This window comes from Nicotiana attenuata, unplaced genomic scaffold (genome assembly GCF_001879085.1).
Source record: "Nicotiana attenuata strain UT unplaced genomic scaffold, NIATTr2, whole genome shotgun sequence".
NCBI classification, from domain to species: Eukaryota; Viridiplantae; Streptophyta; class Magnoliopsida; order Solanales; family Solanaceae; genus Nicotiana; species Nicotiana attenuata.
In genome coordinates, this window is record NW_017672445.1 from 67,136 (window position 1) to 90,669 (window position 23,534).

Here is a 23,534-nt window from a genome sequence, read left to right on the forward strand (position 1 = left end):
TTATCTTGTATGTGTGGATGATCAATGCTCATGGAATCTTAAAGCATCAAGCCTAAACACCTCGAATATATTTAAGGTGAGAAAGTTTGAAAAAGTTCACACATGTGGAAATAATTCGAGATTATTTTCACAGTGGCAGGCTACCTCTGATCTCGTTGGAAGTTTGATAATGAACAAGTTAGATGATCCAAAGTTGGAGTATACTCTAGCAGAAATACAACGTGACCTCAAGAGGGATTATGGAGTTGATTTGAACTATATGAAAGCATGGAGGTCGAGAAAAAAAGCTTTTGAAATGTTGAGAGGCAAACCAAGCGATTCGTATAATAAGCTGCCAAGGTTTTTGAATATGTTAATGCATTCAAATCCTGGGTCAGTGACAAGGTTGGAAAGGTCAGATGACGGGTGCTTCTTATATGTATATGTAGCACTCTTCTCATCAATTAAAGGATGGGAGTATTGCATGCCTAATGTTGTTGTCGATGGTAGCTTTCTAAAATCAACATACAGAGGGACCTTACTAACGGCCTGCACACAAGATGCAGCAGGTGAGTTGATGTAAACATTCATAGGTAGAAATGATTTCAAGTATAATTACACGTATGTATAACTGTGTATAAATTATACCCTAAATACCCTGAATATTTTGATGGTATCACAGCTTCAACATGTAGTTTAGTATAAATCATGTATAATTTATCATATCCTCGTTTTTATCGAACAAATATTCTTTATCGTATTTGATATGTTGTATAATTTACGTTTTAAATAAAGTTAATTTTGTGATGTTCAATAAGGTAAAATATTTCCGCTCCCGTATGCTGTGGTTAATTCGGAGAATGATGCATCATGGGAGTGGTTCTTCCGGAATTTGCGAGAAACATATGGTATAAGGGAAGGAATGTGCATCGTATCTGACAGGCATGAAAGCATTTGAAGGCAACATCAGTTGTGTATCCTGAAGTGCCTCATTGTGTATGCATATTCCATCTATGGAACAACATAAAGTTGAGGTTCAAGAAGAGCCAAAAGAAAATAAGGCCCTTATTTTTTGCTATGGCTAAAGCATACACAATTGAGGAATTCAACCAATACATGTCAGAAATATGTAATCTTGATGGGAGAGTTATAGAATACTTATTTGACATTGGATATGATAGGTGGTCGGTAGCGCATTCAACGGTTAACAAGTCCATGGTGATGACATCAAATATTGCGGAACCATGAATTCAGCGAATAAGGCGGCGAGGGATCTACCTATCTACGATCTGCTTGACTACTTGATGAAGCTGGTTGCGGCTTGGAATAACACAAACAGAAACGGAGCACTGGCAACTGGTACAACACTTAGCACAAAGTATGAAATATTGCTAAGGGAAAAAATCATTGCGTCGAGAAGCATGACGGTAAGTTAAATTGACATATAAGGTATAAAGTTAGAATATATACTGATATTAGAGTGTAATGTAAAAAATGTTATTATATATTTGATTGAATGTAATATACTATGTATACCACATATAATGAAATCATTGGTATACAACTTATACAGTGAAATATGGATTATCTTAAGCATCGAACAAAGCAACAGTGCTTATTTAGTTTTCTGGATATGAATTAGAAAGTCTTATCCTATCTGTTGCCCTCTTATGAAAGAATATTTTTGAGATATTTTGAAATTTTCTGCTTTGTTCATATGTCCACCATTCACTGGTATACATGCTTATAGTGTGAAACTCCTTCGAGATGTATTTTGGAGTCATTGAAATACTTGTATGGGGCTATCAGCTATCTTTGAATTTCAGATGCTAGAAAGTATATGCTGATCTTGGTTTTTGAGGAATCAATTACTACTGCTCTCTGTTTTTTATGATTGATGCGCCATTCTTATAATGCCTTTGTTGAATGTGTGCTAAAAACTGGTTTGGTATTATTTGGTATAATGTAGATTACTCCATCAAATGAACACTTGTATACAGTCGTACATGATAGGAGGCGATTTGTGGTGTGCATGCGGGAAAGAAAATGTAGTTGCAAAAGGTTCCAACTGGATGTGATACCATGCGAGCATGCGTTGGCGATTATGACAAAATACCACATGGATGAATACAAATATTGTTCGGTATACTGTAGCAAGGATTACATGCTGAAGACCTATGAATTTCCGGTTTAACCAATTCCTGACGAAAGTCAATGAGAAATTCTTGTAGATGTCTTAGGGGATGCGGTTAAGCCACCAAATGTAAGAGTTAAACCTGGCAGGCCAAAGAAGTCGAGAATCAAAGGTGCTGGTGAGTTCCAGGAAAAAAGGTGTAACATTACATGTGGTTTGTGTGGACAACAAGGTCACAACAGAAAAACCTGCAGGAATCCTCCAAAAAAATGTGTTTAGCTCTTATGCTAGTCTGCTAGTGATATCTCTAAGGAGAAGCTTTGTTCAAGCTTAAACAAAGTTTAATAAAAAAAAATGCATTAAGTATTATGACAGATCGATTGGGCTAATATAAATGTTGCTATTTCCATATTAACTTCTTATGTCTTCTATCAGTTGATTGAATATTGCCCTTGTGCAAAAATAAAAATAGATGGCAATGACTAAATTTGACGGCACAAACACATAGTTCAATTTTATCCATATCAATATTTTATAGTTCTAGATATTGACTTCTCTGTATCAATAATTCTCGTTCATAGATAGTTATAGATATTGACTTCTATGTATCAATAATTCTCGTTTATATGTTGATATATTTCCGACTGTAGTATCAATATTGAATGGCATGAGCTGCCATGGGATTACAGTGAAATATGAGTGTGAGATAATTTTGCCCTGAATTGCTTTTGAGTGACTGATCTTCCATTGGAGGCACTAGTATATGGGGAGTAAGATACATTTGCTAACAAGTAAAAGGGAAAAAAATTTCCAAATGCAGAATGTACAGTGATTGGGAATCCGAGGTTGTTAATGTTTAATATGGTAATGTGAATCGTAGGTTTGTGGAACAATACAAGCTAGAAGGTGTACACATGGAAAAGATGTAACAGAGTGTTCCATCAATACTACATATATATAGAATCGTTTTTGGTATATTTATATGCAACGGAGGTAACAGAGTGAAGAGACAGCTTATATGTTGGCAAAGATTTTTTTAACTAACTTCTGTTAAAGTGCTGCTGTCGTAGATTAACGATTCTACACGGTATAATTTCACTGATTTACTTCAAAAAAGCTCATACTAATGTATGTTTGAAAATTCGTATTTCATATATAGGCTTGTTTTTGGTTTAGTATGAAGATTTGCAAAATCTGCAATCAGGTGAAATTTGGTTTAGTTACAACATGTTATTGAGGGTATAATTTATCCGTAGATCTGTGAAATATTTGAAAAATTTACACCTTTAAAAAAACACTCCTTATTAAGTGTACAATATATACATGTTATACATCATACATAATTATACGTGGAAGAAATCTATATTACCATACCTTTTGCTTTGTTGGTAGACAGAGTTATCACAATTTATCCAATACCATGTATTAACATATACTCTAGATACTAATAAGTGATTAGTCTAATGGTTGGGAAGTGCTATAGCACTAGCACAATATAAATCTTTGTTTCATCAAGGATACAAAGCTGCTAAACACAAGTAAAAAGACATCATGAAAGTATCATATTCTTCTGCAATTAGTAATCTGTTATATGGATAAAACATAAATTCCATTCATATCTTGACAGCATAATTGCACTATTACATTATTCAACTTCTCAAAACGTAATACTTAAAGATAGTTATAACCAAAGTACAACTCCACTTGTTGAGTAAAAGAAAACATTATATGAAATGCATCTGAAAGAAACTAAAGCAGTACTACATAAGGTAGTAAAGCTACTAATTATTCATATCCACACGACCCTTTTATTTAATTTTCATCGGGACTTCTGCTTCGCTGACGACTAGCTGTTCTTGCTTCATTCTTCCGTAACTCCACAATAACGATGCAAACCTTATGCGTTGAGCAGTTATATCACACACATTTTTTATCGCGCTTTGACCACATATGAAGACTCCGCAAACATCGCCACAAGCACCCCTGATTCGCTGCATTTTAAGCATACCAAATATTTTCTTTAAAAAAATTTATTGCACACTAAAAAATTATGTTGTACTCTAAAAGTATAATATACAAATATATTAATCATATGACTTAAGCGTCTTGCTGCACCGGCAAACCATCAATCATAACAACATCAAATGGTTCTTCCTTTGTCTTATCCTTGTATGATCCCTTATTCAATTCGATGTCATTCCTTTTGCCATAAAAACCAAGAGCGCACAAAAAGTATGGGATAATAACAGCATATGCGTCTACTTCTTTGCGAATTCTGGATTTGTGAGATGCATCTTCCTTTGAGTCATAAAGAAATATGCATCTTTCTTTGAAATACATTATTGTCAGTACCCAGTAATCATTGTATACAACATTTACGGGGAATAAGATGTGGTCGACGATGTGCCACGGGCTGTTACAAAGCACTTCATCACCAAGAATGTAACGGGCAATATCGTGCTCAGGTTTCAAAATAAGGCTGTTTTTATTATATGCAATGAACTTCTTATACAGAGCCTTAATCTTCAAATCAAATAGATAATCTGTACTCGTGAACTTGATGTCAACATTAGGATCATATTTGCCCTTTTTCCTCAAATAGTAAAACAAGACGTCCACATGCTGTCAATAATACAAAAAGAACGATTATAACAACATGTACAATCACAACATATACTTTATTTATGCGCAAAAAAACAAAACTGTTGTACTGGATATATTCATTCTATCCAGTTAATACTCTTAAATTGCGAATAATTATACCTAAATATCCGATGTATTTTACTTTAACTTACCGAATCACTTATAGATTGACCTTTGTAGGCAAGCTTGTGGAACCACTCTGTAACGACCCGACCGGTCGTTTTGAGTCCTAGCGCTCCGTTCAGCAGTCGGAGGCCATGAACAGCTTCATTTCAGGTATTATGACTTGTACGCGCGGTCGGAATTAAGTTCCGGGAAGTTCAGAGTTGATTTAGAAAGAGAATTCTCATTTGAGAAGCTTAAAGTTGAAAGAATGAACTAGGAATGGATTTTTGAATAAACGACCTCGGAATCAGGATCTGAAGGTTCCAGCAGGTTCGTATGATGATTTCAGACTTGGGCGTATGCCCGGTTTAGGTTTTGGATAATCCGGGAGTGTTTTGGCGCCTATTGTGGAAGTTAGCATTTTAGAAGGAATTTCATAAGTTTGGCTTGAAGTGCATTTCAGTGTTATCGATGTCCGTTTGGGATTCCGAGACTGTGAATAGCTCCGTATGGTGATTCTGGAGTTGGGGGCGCGATCGAAAGTGAATTTGGAGGTCCATAAGTCATTTTGAAGCCATTTGGCTAAAGATTGAAATTTGAAGGTTTTTGGGAAGTTTGACCGGAGGTTGACTTTTTGATATCGGGGTCGGAATCCAATTCCGAAAGTTGGAGTAGGTCCGTAATGTCAAATATGATTAGTGTGCAAAATTTGAGGTCAATCGGACGTGATCTAATAGGTTTAAACATCGGAAATAAAAGTTGGAAAGTTCAAAGTTCATAAAGCTTGAATCGGGGTGTAATTCATGATTTTAGCGTTGTTTGATATGATTTGAGGCCTCGAGCAAGTCCGTAATGTATTTTGGGACTGGTTGGTATGATTGGTTGGGGTCCTGGGGGCCTCGGGTGAATTCCGGGTGGTCAACGGATCGAAAATGGATTTTTGGGAAGGCTGAGTCTGCTGGTTGCTGGTATTTCCGCTTCTGCGGAAATGGGACCGCAGAAGCGGCCCGCAGAAGTGGTAGAGGACGCCGCAGAAGCGGACCTTGTGAGAAGGATCGTGGACCGCAGATGCGGTCTAGGTTCCGCAGAAGCGGGACCGCATCTGCGGAAGTGGTTATCGCAGAGGCGGAAAAGGGGGCAACCTGGGCGAACCGCAGAAGCGGAATTTTTGTCCGCAGAAGCGAAAATCGCTGAAGCAGTAAGGTTAATTTAAATCGTGGTTTTGGTTCATTTCTTTTATTTCTCATGGCTTGGGGCGATTTGGGGAGCTCCAAAGAGTGGAACTTCGTCATCTATGTTGAGATAAGTTATCCCCATCACTTTTGAGTTAAATATATCAATTATGTTTGGAATTAAGCATGAAGATTAGTGTAAATTTGGGGGTTTTGGTGGAAAAACCTAGAAAATTATAATCTTGGATTTTAGCCACGAATTTGAGTATGGAACTAGGAGAAAATTATATATTTGAGTTCCTAAGGTCATGGGTAACCTTTATCTTCGAAAATTTCGGATTCCGGGCACGTGGGCCCGAGAGCATTTTGGTCATTTCACTAGGCGGAGCTGGGAATTGTATAATTTGAAATTGTTATTGAGTATTTGAGTGTATTCTCATTAGCTTGTCGTTAATTGGCTAGTTTTGGTGCATTGTGCGTTGGTTCAAGGCTTCGGAGGAACGTAGAATGCCGGTTATGGATCTTCGGAGCGAGGTGAGTCTCCTTTCTAATCTTGTGAGGGGGAATTTACCCCATAGGTGAAGTAATTGATTATGTGCTCCTATTTGTGGGGGCTACGTACGCACGAGGTGACGAGAGTCCGTGCGTAGCTACTATTATGCTATTGTCCGGGTAGTCTAGGACTCGAAAGCATGTTATATTTGGATTACTGTGAACTCATTGATAGTTTGAATTGTTTAGATCACCTTGAACTGGTAAAGGAATTTTAAAAGAGATTTAATAGTAATTTTCCCTGAAATGTTAAAAAGAGAAAAGTTGTTTATTTGGAGGATTATCCTCGATGAGCTCTTAATTTCCTACTTGAGCATGTACTTTACGTGTGCCTGCATCGCATGGATGATTCGCGAGCAGGATATGTGTTTATTTATGGAAACGGCCGAACGCCTCGGTAAACGACAACATAGATTCAGTAAAACTATGGAATTTGCGTGCTGCTACGCGGTAGACACTACCCAGGCAGGAATGATACGAGAGGGCCTGCTCGAGTCGGGCTGCAACAGTTTCATGCATTTCCTGTTGGAGCGGGTCGCGCTCACGCCAAGGTCGGTGATGGAATTTTGCGTGACATAGATTTTCTTGTTCACTTGAAATTGGAGACGTGGAATGGCCCTGACGTTGGCTTTAATAATGGAGCGTAGATGAAGCATATGAAGGAATAGACCTTGGAAGGACTCCTCGATTTATGCTATGAAGGTGTTTATCTTATGGTTGTATTATGGTCTCGGACAGTTAGGACTTTCTACTCATAAATTCGTGATTTATGATAACGCTTAGTAACGCAATATTGTTAATCGGAACTCTTAGTTGTAGTTGCCCCAAGTTTGGCTCCATTGTATACCTTCAGGATTACGGCCGGGATACTAACTGAGGTACAATTGACTACGTCATACTAGCAAAACTTCTGGTGCATTTTTTGTTGCACAGGTATCGAAAGTCTAGTATTGCGAGGATCGATTCTGGGAATAGGTATCTACTATGATATATTCGACTGACGACCGCAGCTAGTGAATATATTATTATATATATATATATTCTCATGTGTCCGCACTGTATTTCGGACAAAGACGGCATATTGTAAGTTTTTATTTTCCGTATATCAAGACTAGTGGCTCATGCGACTTGTTGACAGGCCGTGGCGAAGAGGTTGAATGGAGGGCCGGGGTGAAACGGTGGTGGAGCGATTTGCGATCGACACCGGCATGAGCACGTTCGCTTCATGATTGAAAGCCACGCCGGACGTTAGGCAAAGGAGTAGCCGCTATGGGAGGGCCAGGGGGATCGGAGGAGACAGTATGTGTCAGTGCGCCTTATAGAGCAGCATATGCGGCACCCGGTCAAGTTACAGATAGTGTACAGTGCTGATAGGAGCTGAGCGCTAGAGGGCATTGCACCAGTAGCTCGAGCAGTGACAGGCTTGAGACTGGCGCTTTGATGATCGTATCGAGAGATGAGAGAGAGGTTATACGCAGATGAGGAAGGCGAAGGTGCGCGTGCGGCGAAGGGGGGGTGATCTCGAGGGCTACGGCGTGTGTACGTGACTCTGCGGCAGAGGATCGGAGCGGGAATCGGGAGGCGGGTGTATAAGCAGGTTAGGCGTAGGGAGCCATCTCGTGGACAACGGGATGATGTGATGTGCGTCTGCCTAAGCTACCAACAAGCTGATCTCGTGAAGAGGACGAGCATAGGATGGGGATGTAAACAATCGGTGTGGAGGTACGGTATCGGCGGACTGATACGTGAGGACATAGCAATCGCAGATCGTAGCGATCGTAGCGTGAGAGCAGCAGAGCGTGAGGATCTGCAGGTGGCGAAGTAGACAACGGTGAAGGGTGGCGTATGGATTGATTGGGAGTCTGCAGGCGGCCGCAGGTTACGGGACCGGTGTGAGAGTCTTAAGTATAGCAAAAAGGATTTGAGAGGAGTGTTAAGAGGCAGAGATTGACGAAGGGGTTGCGGGAGCTGGAAGGAGAGGAGACGAGGTAGGAGTGGTAGAGTACGAGAATAGATGGGTCGAGATGTGGGTAGATGTTCACAAGTGAGAGGGTTTCTGGGAGTGGTGGTTTCTTTGAAAGAGTGTTGGTATTAATAATTAGTTTCTTCCTTTGAGTTTAACAACAGGAGATTTGTTTTACCCTATGGGAGAAGAATGGCGGTAAAAACTCTTAGATGTTTTTATTTTAAAATATGATAATAAGGAACTTAATGTAGATTGAGATGGTAGGGTTTGGCTCGTGCTGAAAAAGGTGTCGGCGTGCGCCGATCACGACCCTGAGTATGGATTTTCGGTTGGTGGTAGACAAAGTCATGGAGGATCAAAGAGCACTAGGTTGGACCTGTCGGCTCTCACGTGTCATTGGCCAAAGTCTAGTAGATGATCTCGTGTCGAATAGCGGATATATCGGGGGACGTCTGTACTTACCTCCGGAGAGTGATGAAGAAGGCCTACGGTTGGTTGTTAGGAGTACTGTTCCGATTCTTGATCTCCTTATCGTGGGCGAGGTTCGATTATCATGGAGAGGCTTATCGCCTTTGTTTCTTTTATGTACTTCAAATCCACGCGACGCAAACACGCATTTGTTCTAAAGTGCGAAAATTATAAGGAACCAGTAGATTGGTACTATGTAGAGCTGTGTACGAACGTGTGATTACGGTGAATGTTTCTCCCGGTATGACAGCTGAGACTCAGATTATTGTGCGGGTTCTGTCGTTAGATGATAATGTATCAAGATTGGGGATTAGTATGGAGATAGATCAGATGTATGTTAGATTGCGGATTGTCACTGAGTGCCACGTAGTAGCGTGAGTATGTTCGGCGACGGCGTGGGGTCGTGAAAATGTTGAGGCTAGGCCAAGTTAGCCACGCAATCTTAATGAATGACTATTTGCAGTAGTAAATGAATTGTAGGCATGTTGCCGTCCACGATATCAGGCAGTGATGATGTCAAGGAGGTTATACATACAGTACAGTATACAAGAGTATTCGTACGTTATCCCGCCGGCCATGGGAAAGGTAAATCGAACTAAGGATGCGAGTCAGTGTCTGGTAGGTGGTAGGAGGAGGGTAGAGCGCTGACGAGAGTCCGGGAACTTGGTAAGTTCCGGGCATGCGAATGAGCAGTGACGCGTGGAGTACGGGTACAGGTGTTATCTCTGCACTAAGTATGTGTGTGTCGAGCGTGATGCCGGATCAGAAGTGCGGTGGGCCGGAGTTGCGCGTGAGCGGCGTGGCGCGGTCGGCGTATTGAAGTCAGATCGTATGTCGATCATGGTAAGTGTTTAGATGAATTTGATACGTGCTACGAATTCACGCGCTTGGAAGAGTAAGGGTATTGAGGTGAAATAGATTAATACAGGGAGTAGAACAACTATCAGAAGGATGAACCGGCAAGCAAGAGCTGCGGTGGTTGCAGGATTTGAAATCAGTTAGTTTCCTAAGTATGTATGATGTGCATAGACAGGGGATAGCTTTCGAGTAAAAGAGGGAGCCGTTAGTTGGGTGATATCGGTATCCCAAGAGAAAGAGGTTGGAGGAGAGTTAGTCAGAAGTTGAGTCGATTCCAAGTTCTCTGAAGATGATTTTATTAAAGGCACAACTGAGCAGCAAAATGAATGAGAAGTGGCGTGTGCGCGAAATGTCAGCGGAAGTTTTTAAATTGTTTAAAGCCAGGTAATGAAGCAAAAGATTAAATAAGTAGTCGAATTAGTGGGATGAGCTCCGCCAAAGTGAGGTAAGAGTGGCGAGAACTGCCATATGGAGGCTTGTATGGAAGACGCACGTAACCTTGAAGAGAGAGATATGTGGGCAGTGATTTGAGTTATATTAAGTTGCCTTGGCTTAATTGGTGCCATATTCGGAATTGACCGTAGAAGAGAGCTATCATGCGGCAGGGAGATTTAAGTACAACGGGAAAGGAGCGCTTGAAAGTGAAGAAGATGCAGGCATAGACTTCGAATTGGAAGGATGTTGCCGGCAACGGATGCGATATAAGTGATGTCTCACAGGAGGGGTAAAATGGACCCTGTGCAACTGGGAGGGTGTGAGCCCCAGACCCAGGGAAGGGTCAACATTGATGTCGCTAGTAAAGTGTACTCCATGCAGCATCGCGTTGGAAGTATTCCGGGGGAGTGATTTCTACAGCGGTGAGGGGTTATTCCTGTGTAGCGCTAGGTTAGTCAGTCTGCAGCGTGGCTTTGGCGAGGCTTTCTGGCGAAGAGTTCTACTAGGGAATATGCAACAAAGGGGATTGTTGATATTGAATGAGGTGTGTCGGAAGAGTTTAGGAGTATCAATTGGGGTTATATGGTAAGATATATCGAGAAAGCTGGCGATTGATGCACCGAACTGTAGGTTCGCAAGATTCAGATTGTATATATTGAGGGCCAAGTCAGCGAGTGTGGCTCTCAGCAGCGGTCCTAGTGAAAATTCCAAAAGATGAAGTATTAAATACTTAATGATGTCGAGCTAATAGGCGCAGTTGAGAATCAAGCTTAGACGCAGCTTACGAATGGAGACTCAGGACGTTCTGTGATGTTTGTGGCTTGCGGTATGCATTTGAGAGATGTGAGTCAGTTCATGGGATTGAGACCAGCATGGTCTCTGTGATTCGAGTCGCTCAGGGATGAGTGCAGAGGGAGTATGTTATGCGCTGGAAGAATCATTGATATCTTTAAGGCAATCAAGGTAATTGAAGAAGTAGTTGATTGCCCATAGTGAATTTGGCATATTGGTGTTGCCAGTCAGTTTCTGCAGCGTGATCGATGAGTTTATGTAAGTGATTGGTGATGGCACTATCAGGCTTGTCAGCCTCGCCGCAAATAATGTTATTCAGAGGCCTTCTATTGTTATGGACTGCTGATTTGTGTGGAAGCAGATTCCGAAGGGCTATGGCGGCTTAGACCACTACTTGGAGTGGTGTGCATATTTTACGATTATGAGTATCGCCCGTGCGTTGCTATGTTTCTCCTTAAGTGAGTTAAGTGAAAGGTCTTATATGATGAAGTGTTAAAATGTTAATGTTAAAAATCGTGTTCTATCGTATGTTGGCACATTGGTGCAGTGAGTAGCTTGGGAATTCAAGAGTGAGATACAAGGTTGCAGCTGTGTGCTGGTAAGGATGTCAGGGCTCGGCATGGACGAGGAAAGTGCAGGCTTCGCGTTGAGGATAAGTTGGCATCTTTCAGCTCCCCTGAGATTGGTGCCTGGTAAGGGGGCTTGGTATCATGGTTAATGATTCTGATCGCTTTCAGCGTTAGTGCGGTCAGTGGGTTGGAGGTAAGACCCAAGTAAATTGTTTATGTGTAATTGTGAGGGAGTGTCCACAGGTTTCATAAAAGTGCACGTAGTCACTTGACTGATTTAAAGATCTAGACCAAGTATGAGAGGATTGTGGTATATCATTAATTTGAGAATTATGACCCGGAGGGCACTCTGTTTAATTGGGTTATGGATCTGTGGAGGTTCGCTCCGGTTAGTGATGGCAGTCCTTGTGTATTATGAGAAGAGGAAAAATTAGTATGGACTTTGAAAGGTTATTGGCTTAGTTGATATGATCAGGATCGACTTGAGGTCGGTGGAATGGGTGTAAATGTGAATTTTGGCTCTATGTCGGCCAGTTATTTTCATTTAGTATGTGCGCTCCTTTTGGGGTAATGTCAGGTGTTAGTTCATTGTCAGACATTCCATGTAGTGAATGGAGTTGTGGCGCGTGAGAGTTGGCGAAGACGCTTGAGAAATTTCTTATGTGTTAGAAGATCCGTGCAGAGATGATTGCACTATGAACAGAATGGCTCTTGAGAGTTCAGTCCGTATTTCCGCACCCTAGTTGTGCTGAGTTTGTAGCTTTATGACGCTATATGCTCCTCAGGTGGTATTATGCACTTAGCGTGCTTACGAGCGATATTTGGTATGCTGTTGTATGAGCAAGATTAGTCACTCATGTAAATCCTCCTTATGTGATGTTCTACGTGGGATCGGTTGGCACGCGCCATGGTTATGTTGTTGAATGCTTGGCACGTCCGCCATGGTTAAGTGTTGTCTTGGATGATCGGGTTGCGCGCCGCAACAGCGTAATGTTCAGTATAGTTCCAAGTCTGTTTATGTATATGTTCCTATTTCCTAATGGGAAGTCCGTATTAGTGCGGGAGTTTAGATAATTCCTTCAGAAGTTCATTTTTCTTTTTGTATCGCATTTTAAAATGGCAGCCTATTGGCACATTGTGGTATCTACATGAGACTTTTGATTATGTCCGGGGGTGCTTAATGGCCTGAGCAGTTAGTACCGTATGGGTGAGGTGAGCCCATGGAATCAGGATTAGTGCAATCTGACTATTAGAGTAGTTTAAGGAGCAGATCTCCACTTGTTCAGAAATAGGTAATGTTTCTTGCCAGAAGTATAGACTCAATGATTGAGACTCGGTAGTTATATGAATTCCCATCTCTTCCGTTTGTCGGGTCTAAAGTGGGAGTAGACCTGGTATCTATGGTGGGCAATGGGTAGCACCGGTATCGTGGATTTTACTAGTTGAAACAGGAATGTTATCGTGATCACGGTGAGTAAAATAGGGAAGTGCAAATTCAGCAAGGATATTCAGTCAGTGTTGGTAAGCATTGTCGGTATGATTTGGTGATTGTATGTTGGAAGCAGGTCGGGGCATAGAATTCTGGATGTTGGAATTGGGCCTAAGGCTTATTTGCCTAAAAAAAAGGGAATATCTTCAAATTTGATCAGAGCTGATGTGCTCAACTGAGTTGTGTAGCACGGAAGGTGCACGAGTGTTAGCAATGATTGAGACTACTCCAGCATAGTCTAGCACCGTTCGAGGGCGAACGTTTGTTTAAGTGGGGAGAATGTAACGACCCGACCGGTCATTTGAGTCCTATGCGCTCTGTTCAGCAGTCGGGCTGAGCCATGACAGGCTTCATTTCTTTGTAATGCGTGGTCGGAATTAAGTTCCGGGAAGTTCAGAGTTGATTTAGAAGAGAATTCTCTCATTTGAGAGAGCTTAAAGTTGAAAGAATGAACTAGGAATGGATTTTTGAGTAAAACGACCTCGGAATCAGGATCTGAAGGTTCCAGCAGTGTTCGTATGATGATTTCAGACTTGGGCGTATCCTTCGGGTGTTTGGATAACCCGGGAGTGTTGGCGCCAATTGATGAAGTTTAGCATTTTAGAAGGAATTTCATAAGTTTGGCTTGAAGTGCATTTCAGTGTTATCGATGTCCGTTTGGGATTCCGAGACTGTGATATCTCCGTATGGTGATTCTGGAGTTGGGAGCGCGATCGGAAGTGAATTTGGAGGTCCGTAAGTATTTTGAAGCACATTTGGCTAAGATTGAAATTTGAAGGTTTTTGTGGAAGTTTGAACCGGAGGTTTGACTTTTGATATCGGGTCGGAATCCAATTCCGAAAGTTAGAGTAGGTCCGTAATGTCAAATATGATTAGTGTGCAAAATTTGAGGTCAATCGGACGTGATCTATAGGTTAAACATCGGAAATAGAAGTTTGGAAAGTTCAAAGTTCATAAAGCTTGAATCGGGTGTAATTCATGATTTTAGCGTTGTTTGATATGATTGAGGCCTCGAGCAAGTCCGTAATGTGTTTGGGACTGTTGGTATGATTGGTTGGGTCCGGGGGCCTCGGGTGAATTCCGGGTGGTCAAGCGGATCGAAAAATGGATTTTTGGGAAGGCTGAGTCTGCTGGTTGCTGGTATTCTCCTACTTCTGCGGAAATGGGACCGTAGAAGCGGCCCGCAGAAAGGTAGAGGACGCCGCAGAAGCGGACCTGTGCGAAGGATCGTGGACCGCAGATGCGGTCGGTTCCGCAGAAGCGGGACCCGCATCTGCGGAAGTGGTTATCGCAGAGGCGGAAAAGGGGGCAACTGGGCGAACCGCGCAGAACGGAATTTTTGTCCGCAGAGCGTAACCGCTGTGCTGTTGCCTCGCAGAAGCGAAAAATCACTGAAGTAGTAAGGTTAATTTAAATCGTGTTTTGGTTCATTTCTTCATTTCTCATGCTTGGGGCGATTTGGGGAGCTCCAAAGAGTGGAACTTCGTCATTATGTGAGGTAAGTTATCCCCATCACTTTTGAGTTAAATATATCAATTATGTTTGGAATTAAGCATAAGTATTAGTGTAAATTTGGGGGTTTTGTGTGGAAAAACCTAGAAAATTATAAATCTTGGATTTTAGCAACGAATTTGAGTATGGAACTAGGAGAAAATTATATATTTGAGTTCCTAAGGTCATGGTAGCCATTTATCTTCGAAAATTTGCGGGATTCCGGGCAACGGTGGCCGAGGGCATTTTGGTCATTTCACTAGGCGAGAGCTGGGAATTGTAATAATTTGAATTTGTTATTGAGTATTTTAGTGTATTCTCATTAGCTTGTCGTTAATTGGCTAGTTTTGGTGCATTGTGCGTTGGTTCAAAGGCTTCGGAGGAACATAGAATGCCGGTTATGGATCTTCAGAGCGAGGTGATCTCATTTCTAATCTTGTAGGGGGAATTTACCCCATAAGGTGAAGTAATTGATTATGTGCTCCTATTTGTGGGGGCTACGTACGCATGAGGTGACGAGAGTCCGTGCGTAGCTACTAATTATGCTATTGTCCGGGTAGTCTAGGACTCGAAAGCATGTTATATTTGGATTACTGTGAATCATTGATAGTTTGAATTGTTTAGATCACCTTGAATTGGTAAAAGGAATTTTAAAAGAGAGTTTAATGTAAAATTTTTCCTGAAATGTTAAAAAGAAAAAGTTTTTATTGGAGGATTATCCTCGATGAGAGCTCTTAATTTTCCTACTTGAGCATGTACTTTACGTGTGCCTGCATCGCATGGATGATTTGCGAGCAGGATATGTGTTTATTTATGGAACGGGCGAACGCCTCGGTGAAAATAGATGACTCTATGGTTCTTGCCGCTCGACCCTCGGCAGTGCACAGTTTACATTTCTGTTGGAGCGGGCCGTCGCTCGGTGTGATTTGCGCATGTTTATTTGTTACTGAAAATGGTAAGCGTGGAATGGCCCTACGTGGCTTATATGAAAAACCGATAAGATAAAATGAATAGACTTGGGAAGCCCTCGATTTAATGTTGAAGGTGTTTACCTGTTTATTTGGTCTCACAGCTAGAGTTCTATATATAAATCCATGATTATCCTACAACTTATAGAATATTGTTAATGGACCTCTAGTGAGTGTCGAAGTTGGGCATCTCGTCCCTACCCCTTCGGGATTAGGCGGATACTCACTGAGTACATGTTGATTACGTACTCATACTACACTTCTGTGCATTTTTGTTGCCACAGGTATATCTTGCATTAGATGGCACACGATGATTTGGAGATAGGTGAGCTGCATTGTTCCGAGACGACCCGCAGCTAGTGTAGTTTCCCTTTCAATATGTCATTTATTTATTCTCTGTCACTGTATTGTCGGACAATATTGTATTTTATTTTCCTTATCAGATAGGCTCATGCACTTGTGACACCGGGTTCTGGGATGGTGTTCTTTGAAAGTATGTATTAATAATATTTTTCTTCCTTTGTGTTTAAACAGAGATTGTTTTAAATATGAAAATGGAGTGAAAACTCTTAGATTTTTTTAAATTATTAAAAAGAGACATTAATGGATGAGTTGGTTGCTTGCCTAACAACGGTGTCTGGCGCATCATGACGCTAGTGAATTTGGGTCATGACACCTCCTTCTTTGCCAACTAGCAATACACCAAATTCAAGCATGGGTTGTATGCATTATCCTTTTGGCGAAAACACAACTTCTGTAAAAATATCATGATTACCCAACGTCAACATAATAAACTTCAAAAGAAAATATGTATCATAACTAAAACGAGTACTCACTTCCTTTTTGTCCTCAACCTGTAGTAATCCATGTCTTGAAATCGCTCGTTATCTTTTGTTGAAATCATCATCACTAGTAAAACACTAACAAACGGGTGCCCTCATGTGACAATAGTCTTCATTGATGATCCTCGAACAGAACTAGCGCCTGACGAAAAAGTGTCAAGAAAGGTGACTTATAGACCGATGCAGGCGCGTCTCTCTTTTAGAATATTCCTAGGTATTTCAGATGCCATAGGATTTGTATATTTAACAATCTGAGATTCGGGACGTCAACATAAATTACCGTAACCATGGGATTTTGGCTGAATATCAACACACAATATTAGAATATTGACTAATAAAAAGTAATACACATTCACCATCAGATGAATATACTTCCACATGTTTGAATGTGTATCTTAGTTCACGTATCCAGACAAAGTATAACATGAATATATTGTTGGAAAAAAATACACCTGTGATTATAAGTAAAAAGTTTAACAAAATTAAATACTTTATTATGTAAGAGATTAAGGAATATGACTTGGAGATATCTTAACATAATTACTAAAAATGTTACAATATATAAGCATACTTCAGCTATTGCAGGGTTTGTGTATTTAAATTTTGGGATTCGGGACGTATTATCATATAGTGCCTCATGGGATCTATGCAGCTTCTCTCCAGCACCAAAATCAGCACTTGATATACTTTACGTACAAATAAGAAGTTCAAATAAATGTAAAAAATAAGAACAATTTTGCTATAAGTATCACAAATAAGGAAAAAAGATAGCTTGTGATGTTATTAGATACAACTAAGATAATTGTATAATTAATTATAAAGATAATTTATAGTAGTTGAAACAAAAGTGGGGATATAAGTTAAATACTAACTTAAATGAATAGTGTATAAGTGAATGTTAAAATACAAGTTATATCATTGTGTACAAACATTTAGTAAACTAAGTTTCATTCTTATACTAGGATACAAGATTAACTGGACTGCAAGTTTTCAAATAAACATTGTAAGATACATGGTATAACTGAACAAAGTGTAAAAGAATTGGTAATATTGTTAAGGTATATGTTGTATAAACGTGTGTGGTTAAAATATAATTGACATAAAATGAAGACATATATACATATGCAACCAATTCATATATTATAAGACCGGAAATGAAAATTTATTACCACCAAGCTCATCGTTAGGACCTTCATTCTCTTCAATATTGTTGTCGAGAGCGATATGTGTTCATTGTATTCACAATCCACATTTTCCTTCTCATGTAAACATCAAAGTCACTACCTCATACATGGCTCGTTTGCAAAGTCTTCCCCCGCCTGCTACGTTTTAAAAAGAGTAATTAAAACTTTTAAATCAAAACTATGAAAGAATTAATTACAAATTTCTCATTACGTAGGTCAAACTATTGACAAATTAACAGTTGTGGAAAATACCATCAAAGCACTGAAATATCCACTTTCTTGCAACTGACTCAACAACATTAACTAATTTGGAATTAGATTCACAAATGAACAACATTCAGCATCTGAAGTTCCTTTTTTATCTAGTGAAACAAACAATAATATTAAAAATATATTTGAGATAATAATTTAAAGGTTTAACCAATGCATGGACAATACCACATCTGAAATTCTTCCTTTAGATTCCTTCTGACTGCCGACGATAGACGTTTAATCTCATCTAATAAATCCGTACTACCAGGTGCATCCCCTAATTTTGGTTTTATGTATAGCTAGATTTAGGTACTGATGCGGAGGAGATTGGAAGTCATGAGTATCCGCCAACGTTCATGTAAGATCATCCCTAGCTGTTGCAATTGTCATCCAATTTCTCGTCAAAAACTCAAGGACATCCATACTTGATTTCTCAAGTGTAGTTGGAAATATTCCTCACCTTCACTAAGTAGTAATGTAGATTAACCATTTTAATGAATATACAAATGTTAATGTTTATTAACATGAAAGCAGTATCACTCAAAGTTACCTTTTTGTCAAAAAGTAACTTTGACGCTTTCACTTGAAGTAGGATTACTAATCACTTCCGGCTAAGTATGCGAGGATTTACTGCTGAACATAACACTATCTGATCCTCATAGCTCGAGGACACATTCATAAAACCATATTTGGAATGACAATGGAACCATATAAACCTAGAATATTTTTTTTGATCTCTTCCCTCGAAAAGCTTTTCTCAACGAGCTATATGTATCGTTAAACCAATTTCCCCATGGGCTAATTCTCGAATTTACTGGACTCACCAATTCAAAATGACCAATTGAGACGGGACTATCAGGAAGTGATGAAAATAAAAAAGAATGTATGAAGTACAAAACACAGACAAATCTTCACTGCATCATGATCAGAATGACCATCTCTTTCCTTCAAAACAATCGATTATAGCTTGACTATTAAGTCTCTTAATTCCTTGAAAACAACGATCAATCAACCAAACTTTTGTTGTCATGGTAACGTTATGGCTACACCGTACATTTTTAAGACCGGTAACGAGGACTGCAAACTCACCAATACCAAAATGTATTTTACAACCATTCAAGGAGAGCCACAGTTCATCTCCATTATCATGAACAACCTCCCTCAAACAATAGAGAGTGAATCAAACGAGGTTGCATACCTACTATGGCAAATCAAGGAAGTATCCAAACAAGTTTTCTCTGAACATTGCAAATTGTCTCGAATTCAGAATGTTTCATCAATGTTTGAAAACAATGCAAATATTACTGGTGGCACCAATCTTCAATTTAATAATGATCTTGTGGTTTGAAATAAAAATCCCAAACCTGCATTCAATATATATATAAAATTATTGATTTAATAAGCATATAAGTGTTCATAGTTAAACAGATATATTAGAGAAACTATTACAACACAAATTAGAGGCAAAACAAATGGATATCCAACGTGATATTCACTAAGCTATGCATATAGGCTTGTATCCCAATTAGTATTTAAATTGGGTTTATTATGAAGGTTTCTAAGTCTGTAGTCATGTGAAATACATGTAAAGCTGTTATACAAATTTTTTTAAGTGTATTCATTTATCTTCACTAATATAAATGTAGATAAAGCTGTTATACCATAAAAATAATTTGATTATTGGGTGAAATTTATAATAGTTATAATTCATGTATAAAATAACTACTGAAATAAATCTATATGCCAATATGTGATTACTCTCTATGGTTGTGAACTAACGCGAACCTACTGGAAATAAATTTGATAAATATAACAAAGTATAAATAATGTTTAATCAAAAGTTAATACAAACATACAATACCTTAAGATTCGGTTGTTTGTTCTCTAGCTTCATCAAACCTTTCTCTTTTGTTGTGCTTCAGAGAATCGATAGTATATCCTCAAATATCATCTACATCTTTTTGCAATTTTTTCTCCTTAAACTTTCTTATCCTTTATGCTTTTTGTATCGCAATACAATAACATTTTTTTTGCAACTCGATTAAAAAATTTTGGAGTGAAATCTGGAGCACAATCCTCCGCCTCTATAATTTTTCTCAAATGAACACTCTGTTCGCAACCGCCTCTGGTTCAGCCGCCTCTGTTTCGCATTCCTTGCAGGAGTATCTTGCAACAACTCAAAAGTAGGATGAGTAAGAGGTATGACATTCTCATCACTGTCTGATGTAGAATCAGAGTAGGTATCCCTAATAGCCTTTACAGCCGAGACATTCATTTTCGAACAACTACCCTAATTGTCCTTCGATTCTGTCTTCAGTCTCTTAGTTTTAACTTTGCCATTGTTGCAGATTTTATGGAAAAACAGTTGGAAAGCCTAATAGAAATAATACAAAATAGATATATAACTCAAATATATATACATACAGTTTCTACGGATTGTGGATGTTATTTGGAGGGATTGATTGAGCAAATAGATGAAATCATGGACGAAATCTCCGTGAAATATTCTTCAAAATTAAGCGAAATCTCAAACAATTGAGCGAACGGATAAGAAGAGTGGAGCGAAATCTTTGTGAATTTTTGGAATAATTGAGCAAAATCTCCGTGTTTTTTCTGAACAACTGGGCGAATTCCGAGCATTCATATTCTGGTACCATGGAAAAATTCCAAATTTCACGGCAAAAGGCAGAAAGTCTCCGTGATTTACTATTGTGGATAGATTGAGAGAAATATTCATGCCTAATTTAGTGTATATTTTGATAGATTGAGTGATTGGACGAAAGAAGATGCTAGAAGGAGATACTATGAAGAGAGAGTGCATCTGATTTCTTTTACGATGAGAGAGAATGTGAAATTGCACAGATCCCATGATTTGTGCCTTTTGCTATGGTAATTAATTATTTGGTTATTTTTATGATATGCTCTAAATGTAAAAAAATCTTCCCTTTATGTAATAAATAAAGATTGCTAACATTTTCTTAAATATTTTTTAAAAAGTGACCTGCCATGTATATTTCTCTATTAATATTTAGCCAATCGTTTGAATGTAATTTATAAAGAGAAAATCTCACTTTATACCCATTAATCCTAAACTATTTACCCTTTAATGCTCAGGCCCAAACTATTTACTACTCCTACCCATGGGGCCCAAACTATTTACCCGGTTTTTTCCTTTTCTCGTTTTCTTCTTCTTCACAAAGGCATCTGAAAGTACCCGATTTTTTCCTTTTCTCGTTTTCTTCATCTTCTTCACAGAGGCATCTGAAAGTACCCGATTTTTTTCTTTTCTCATTTTCTTCTTCTTCACAGAGGCATTTGAAAGTACAGTGAAACAAAAAAAAACAAGAAATAGCAAAGAAAGGTAGCCATGGATGCGGAAGAAGGAACACAACAACCCGAGCTAGTTCTTGCACACAAACTCTTCCTTTTGACACACCCAGAAATGACTTGGATAAAGTTCGCCTCCGTGAAGAAGACTTGGACAAACTCTTCCATTTTCCTTATATCCTTCTTCAAAAAGAAATTGGATCTAATTATTTTAAAGATTTCTTGTTTGATTCAAAGTGGGTGTTGTTAAATATTGCTGATAGTACCTTCTGAAAGTAAATACTGAAATTTGATAGCATTTGTAGCTGATTTGAGGTGATTGAGATCGAATTTTCAGTTGAAAATTGAAGAAGAACACAGCTACAATATACCGCTACGGTATACAATATGCTGTAGGAGTATATAGCTATACTGCAACACTATACTATTATAGTTTACAAAACAGTATACTGCTACAGTATACTAATATACTATAGGAGTATATAGTTATACTGCAACAGTATACTATTATAGTATACAATATATTGTTATGGTATACTGTAATAATATGCAAGATACTATAACAATATGCTGTAATAGTATACAATATACTATAATAGTATACTTATTTTGATATGAGGAGAGGACCTGTGCTGTCAAGGAAACAACAAATGCAGCTCATCCAGCCAATTAGCAGAGAAGAAGTATGGCAAGCACTCCAAGGAATAGATGATAATAAAGCTCCGGGGATAGATGGATTCAATTCAGTATTTTTCAAGAAAGCATGGGCCACGATTGGGGAAGAGGTAACTGAAGCTGTGCTGGAGTTTCTTGATTCTCAAAACCTCTACCAACCAATAAACTGTACAACTATAACATTGGTGCCTAAAATAAAGAACCCTACATCAGTGAAACAATATAGGCCTATCTCCTGTTGCTCCACACTATACAAAATTATATCCAAAGTGCTTACTAGTAGATTACAGGGAGTCATAGATAGCATCATTGATAAGAGTCAAGCAGCTTCTATTCCTGGCAGACTTATAACAGATAATATAATCCTAAGTCATGAATTAGTGAAAGGATATGGGAGGAAAAGGGTGTCACCAAGATGCATGATCAAAATTGACATGCAAAAAGCCTATGACTCTATTGAATGGGTGTTTCTTGAACAAGTCTTGCATGCACTTAACTTTCCAGATATGTTTGTGAAATGGATCATGGGGTGTCTAACAACAGTGTCATACTCAGTCATTATAAATGGTAAACCAAGTGCTCCATTCTATGCTAAAAGAGGATTAAGGCAAGGTGATCCCCTATCACCTTTCTTGTTTGTGATAGCCATGGAGTATCTAAGCAGATCTCTAAAGACTTTGGCAGGGAACCCAGATTTCAACTATCATCCTAGATGTGCAAAGCTGAACATTATACAGTTGGGGTTTGCAGATGATTTGTTGTTGTTCTGTAGAGGGGATGTAATGTCTGCTCAGCTACTATACAAACAATTCCAGCAATTCTCTGTGGCCTCTGGACTAATTGCAAATCAAGGAAAGAGTGCTGTATATTTTGGTGGAGTACTAGAATAGATACAAGAGCAAATTATAAAGGAGCTAGGATTTTCTGCAGGAACTCTGCCCTTCAGATACTTGGGAGTGCCACTGAGCTCAAAAAGGTTAACCATTGGGAAATGCCAACCACTTATGGAAAGGATGGTAGGAAGAGTAACTTCATGGACAGCAAAAATGCTCTCTTATGCAGGAAGATTACAATTGATTCGAAGTGTACTCACAGCTATTCAACAGTTCTGGTCACAAATATTCATACTACCAAAGAAGGTGATGCAAAAAATAGAACAGATATGTAGAAGATTCTTATGGAATGGGAATAATGAATGCTCAAAGAAGGCCCTAATAGCATGGGATAAAATCCGTCTGCCAAAATCAGCAGGGGGGCTCAACATAGTTGATATATGCACATGGAACAAGGCTGCTATACTTAAACATTACTGGAACTTATGCAAGAAGAAAGACAGGTTGTGGGTTCAATGGGTACATAGCTATTACATAAAAAGGGCTCAAGTATGGGACAGTCAGGCTACACAAGCATCATGGCTAATACAGAAACTCCTAAAAGCTAAGCAGTACTTGGAGGAAGCAGGGGTAACTAAAGAGGAATTCCTAAAAGAAGAGAAATATTCCATCAAGAAAGTGTATAACACGATGCGAGAAAAACATCCCAAAGTGCAATGGAGGAAACTGATATGTAACAACCAGGGCTGCCCAAAGTGGATTTCCATACTGTATCTTGCACTACAGGATAGGTTATACAC

At 39.2% G+C, this 23,534-nt stretch overlaps 1 protein-coding gene across 1 annotated transcript; it reads left to right on the forward strand.

Annotated features, from left to right (window-relative positions):
• Nucleotides 1-1,223: 1,223 nt before the first annotated feature.
• On the forward strand, nt 1,224-2,173 carry LOC109213228. Its single transcript, XM_019376998.1, has 2 exons — nt 1,224-1,406; nt 1,949-2,173. The coding sequence occupies exons 1-2, from the start codon at nt 1,224-1,226 to the stop codon at nt 2,171-2,173; spliced, it is 408 nt and encodes a 135-aa protein (XP_019232543.1).
• The last annotated feature ends 21,361 nt before the right edge of the window (nt 2,174-23,534 follow it).

Bases quoted from the DNA above. Each gene is read 5' to 3' on its own strand.
- LOC109213228 (XM_019376998.1), top strand. From the start codon at position 1,224: ATGAATTCAGCGAATAAGGCGGCGAGGGATCTACCTATCTACGATCTG. The intron at 1,407-1,948 runs GTAAGTTAAATT...GGTATAATGTAG, and splicing joins TTGCGTCGAGAAGCATGACG to ATTACTCCATCAAATGAACA.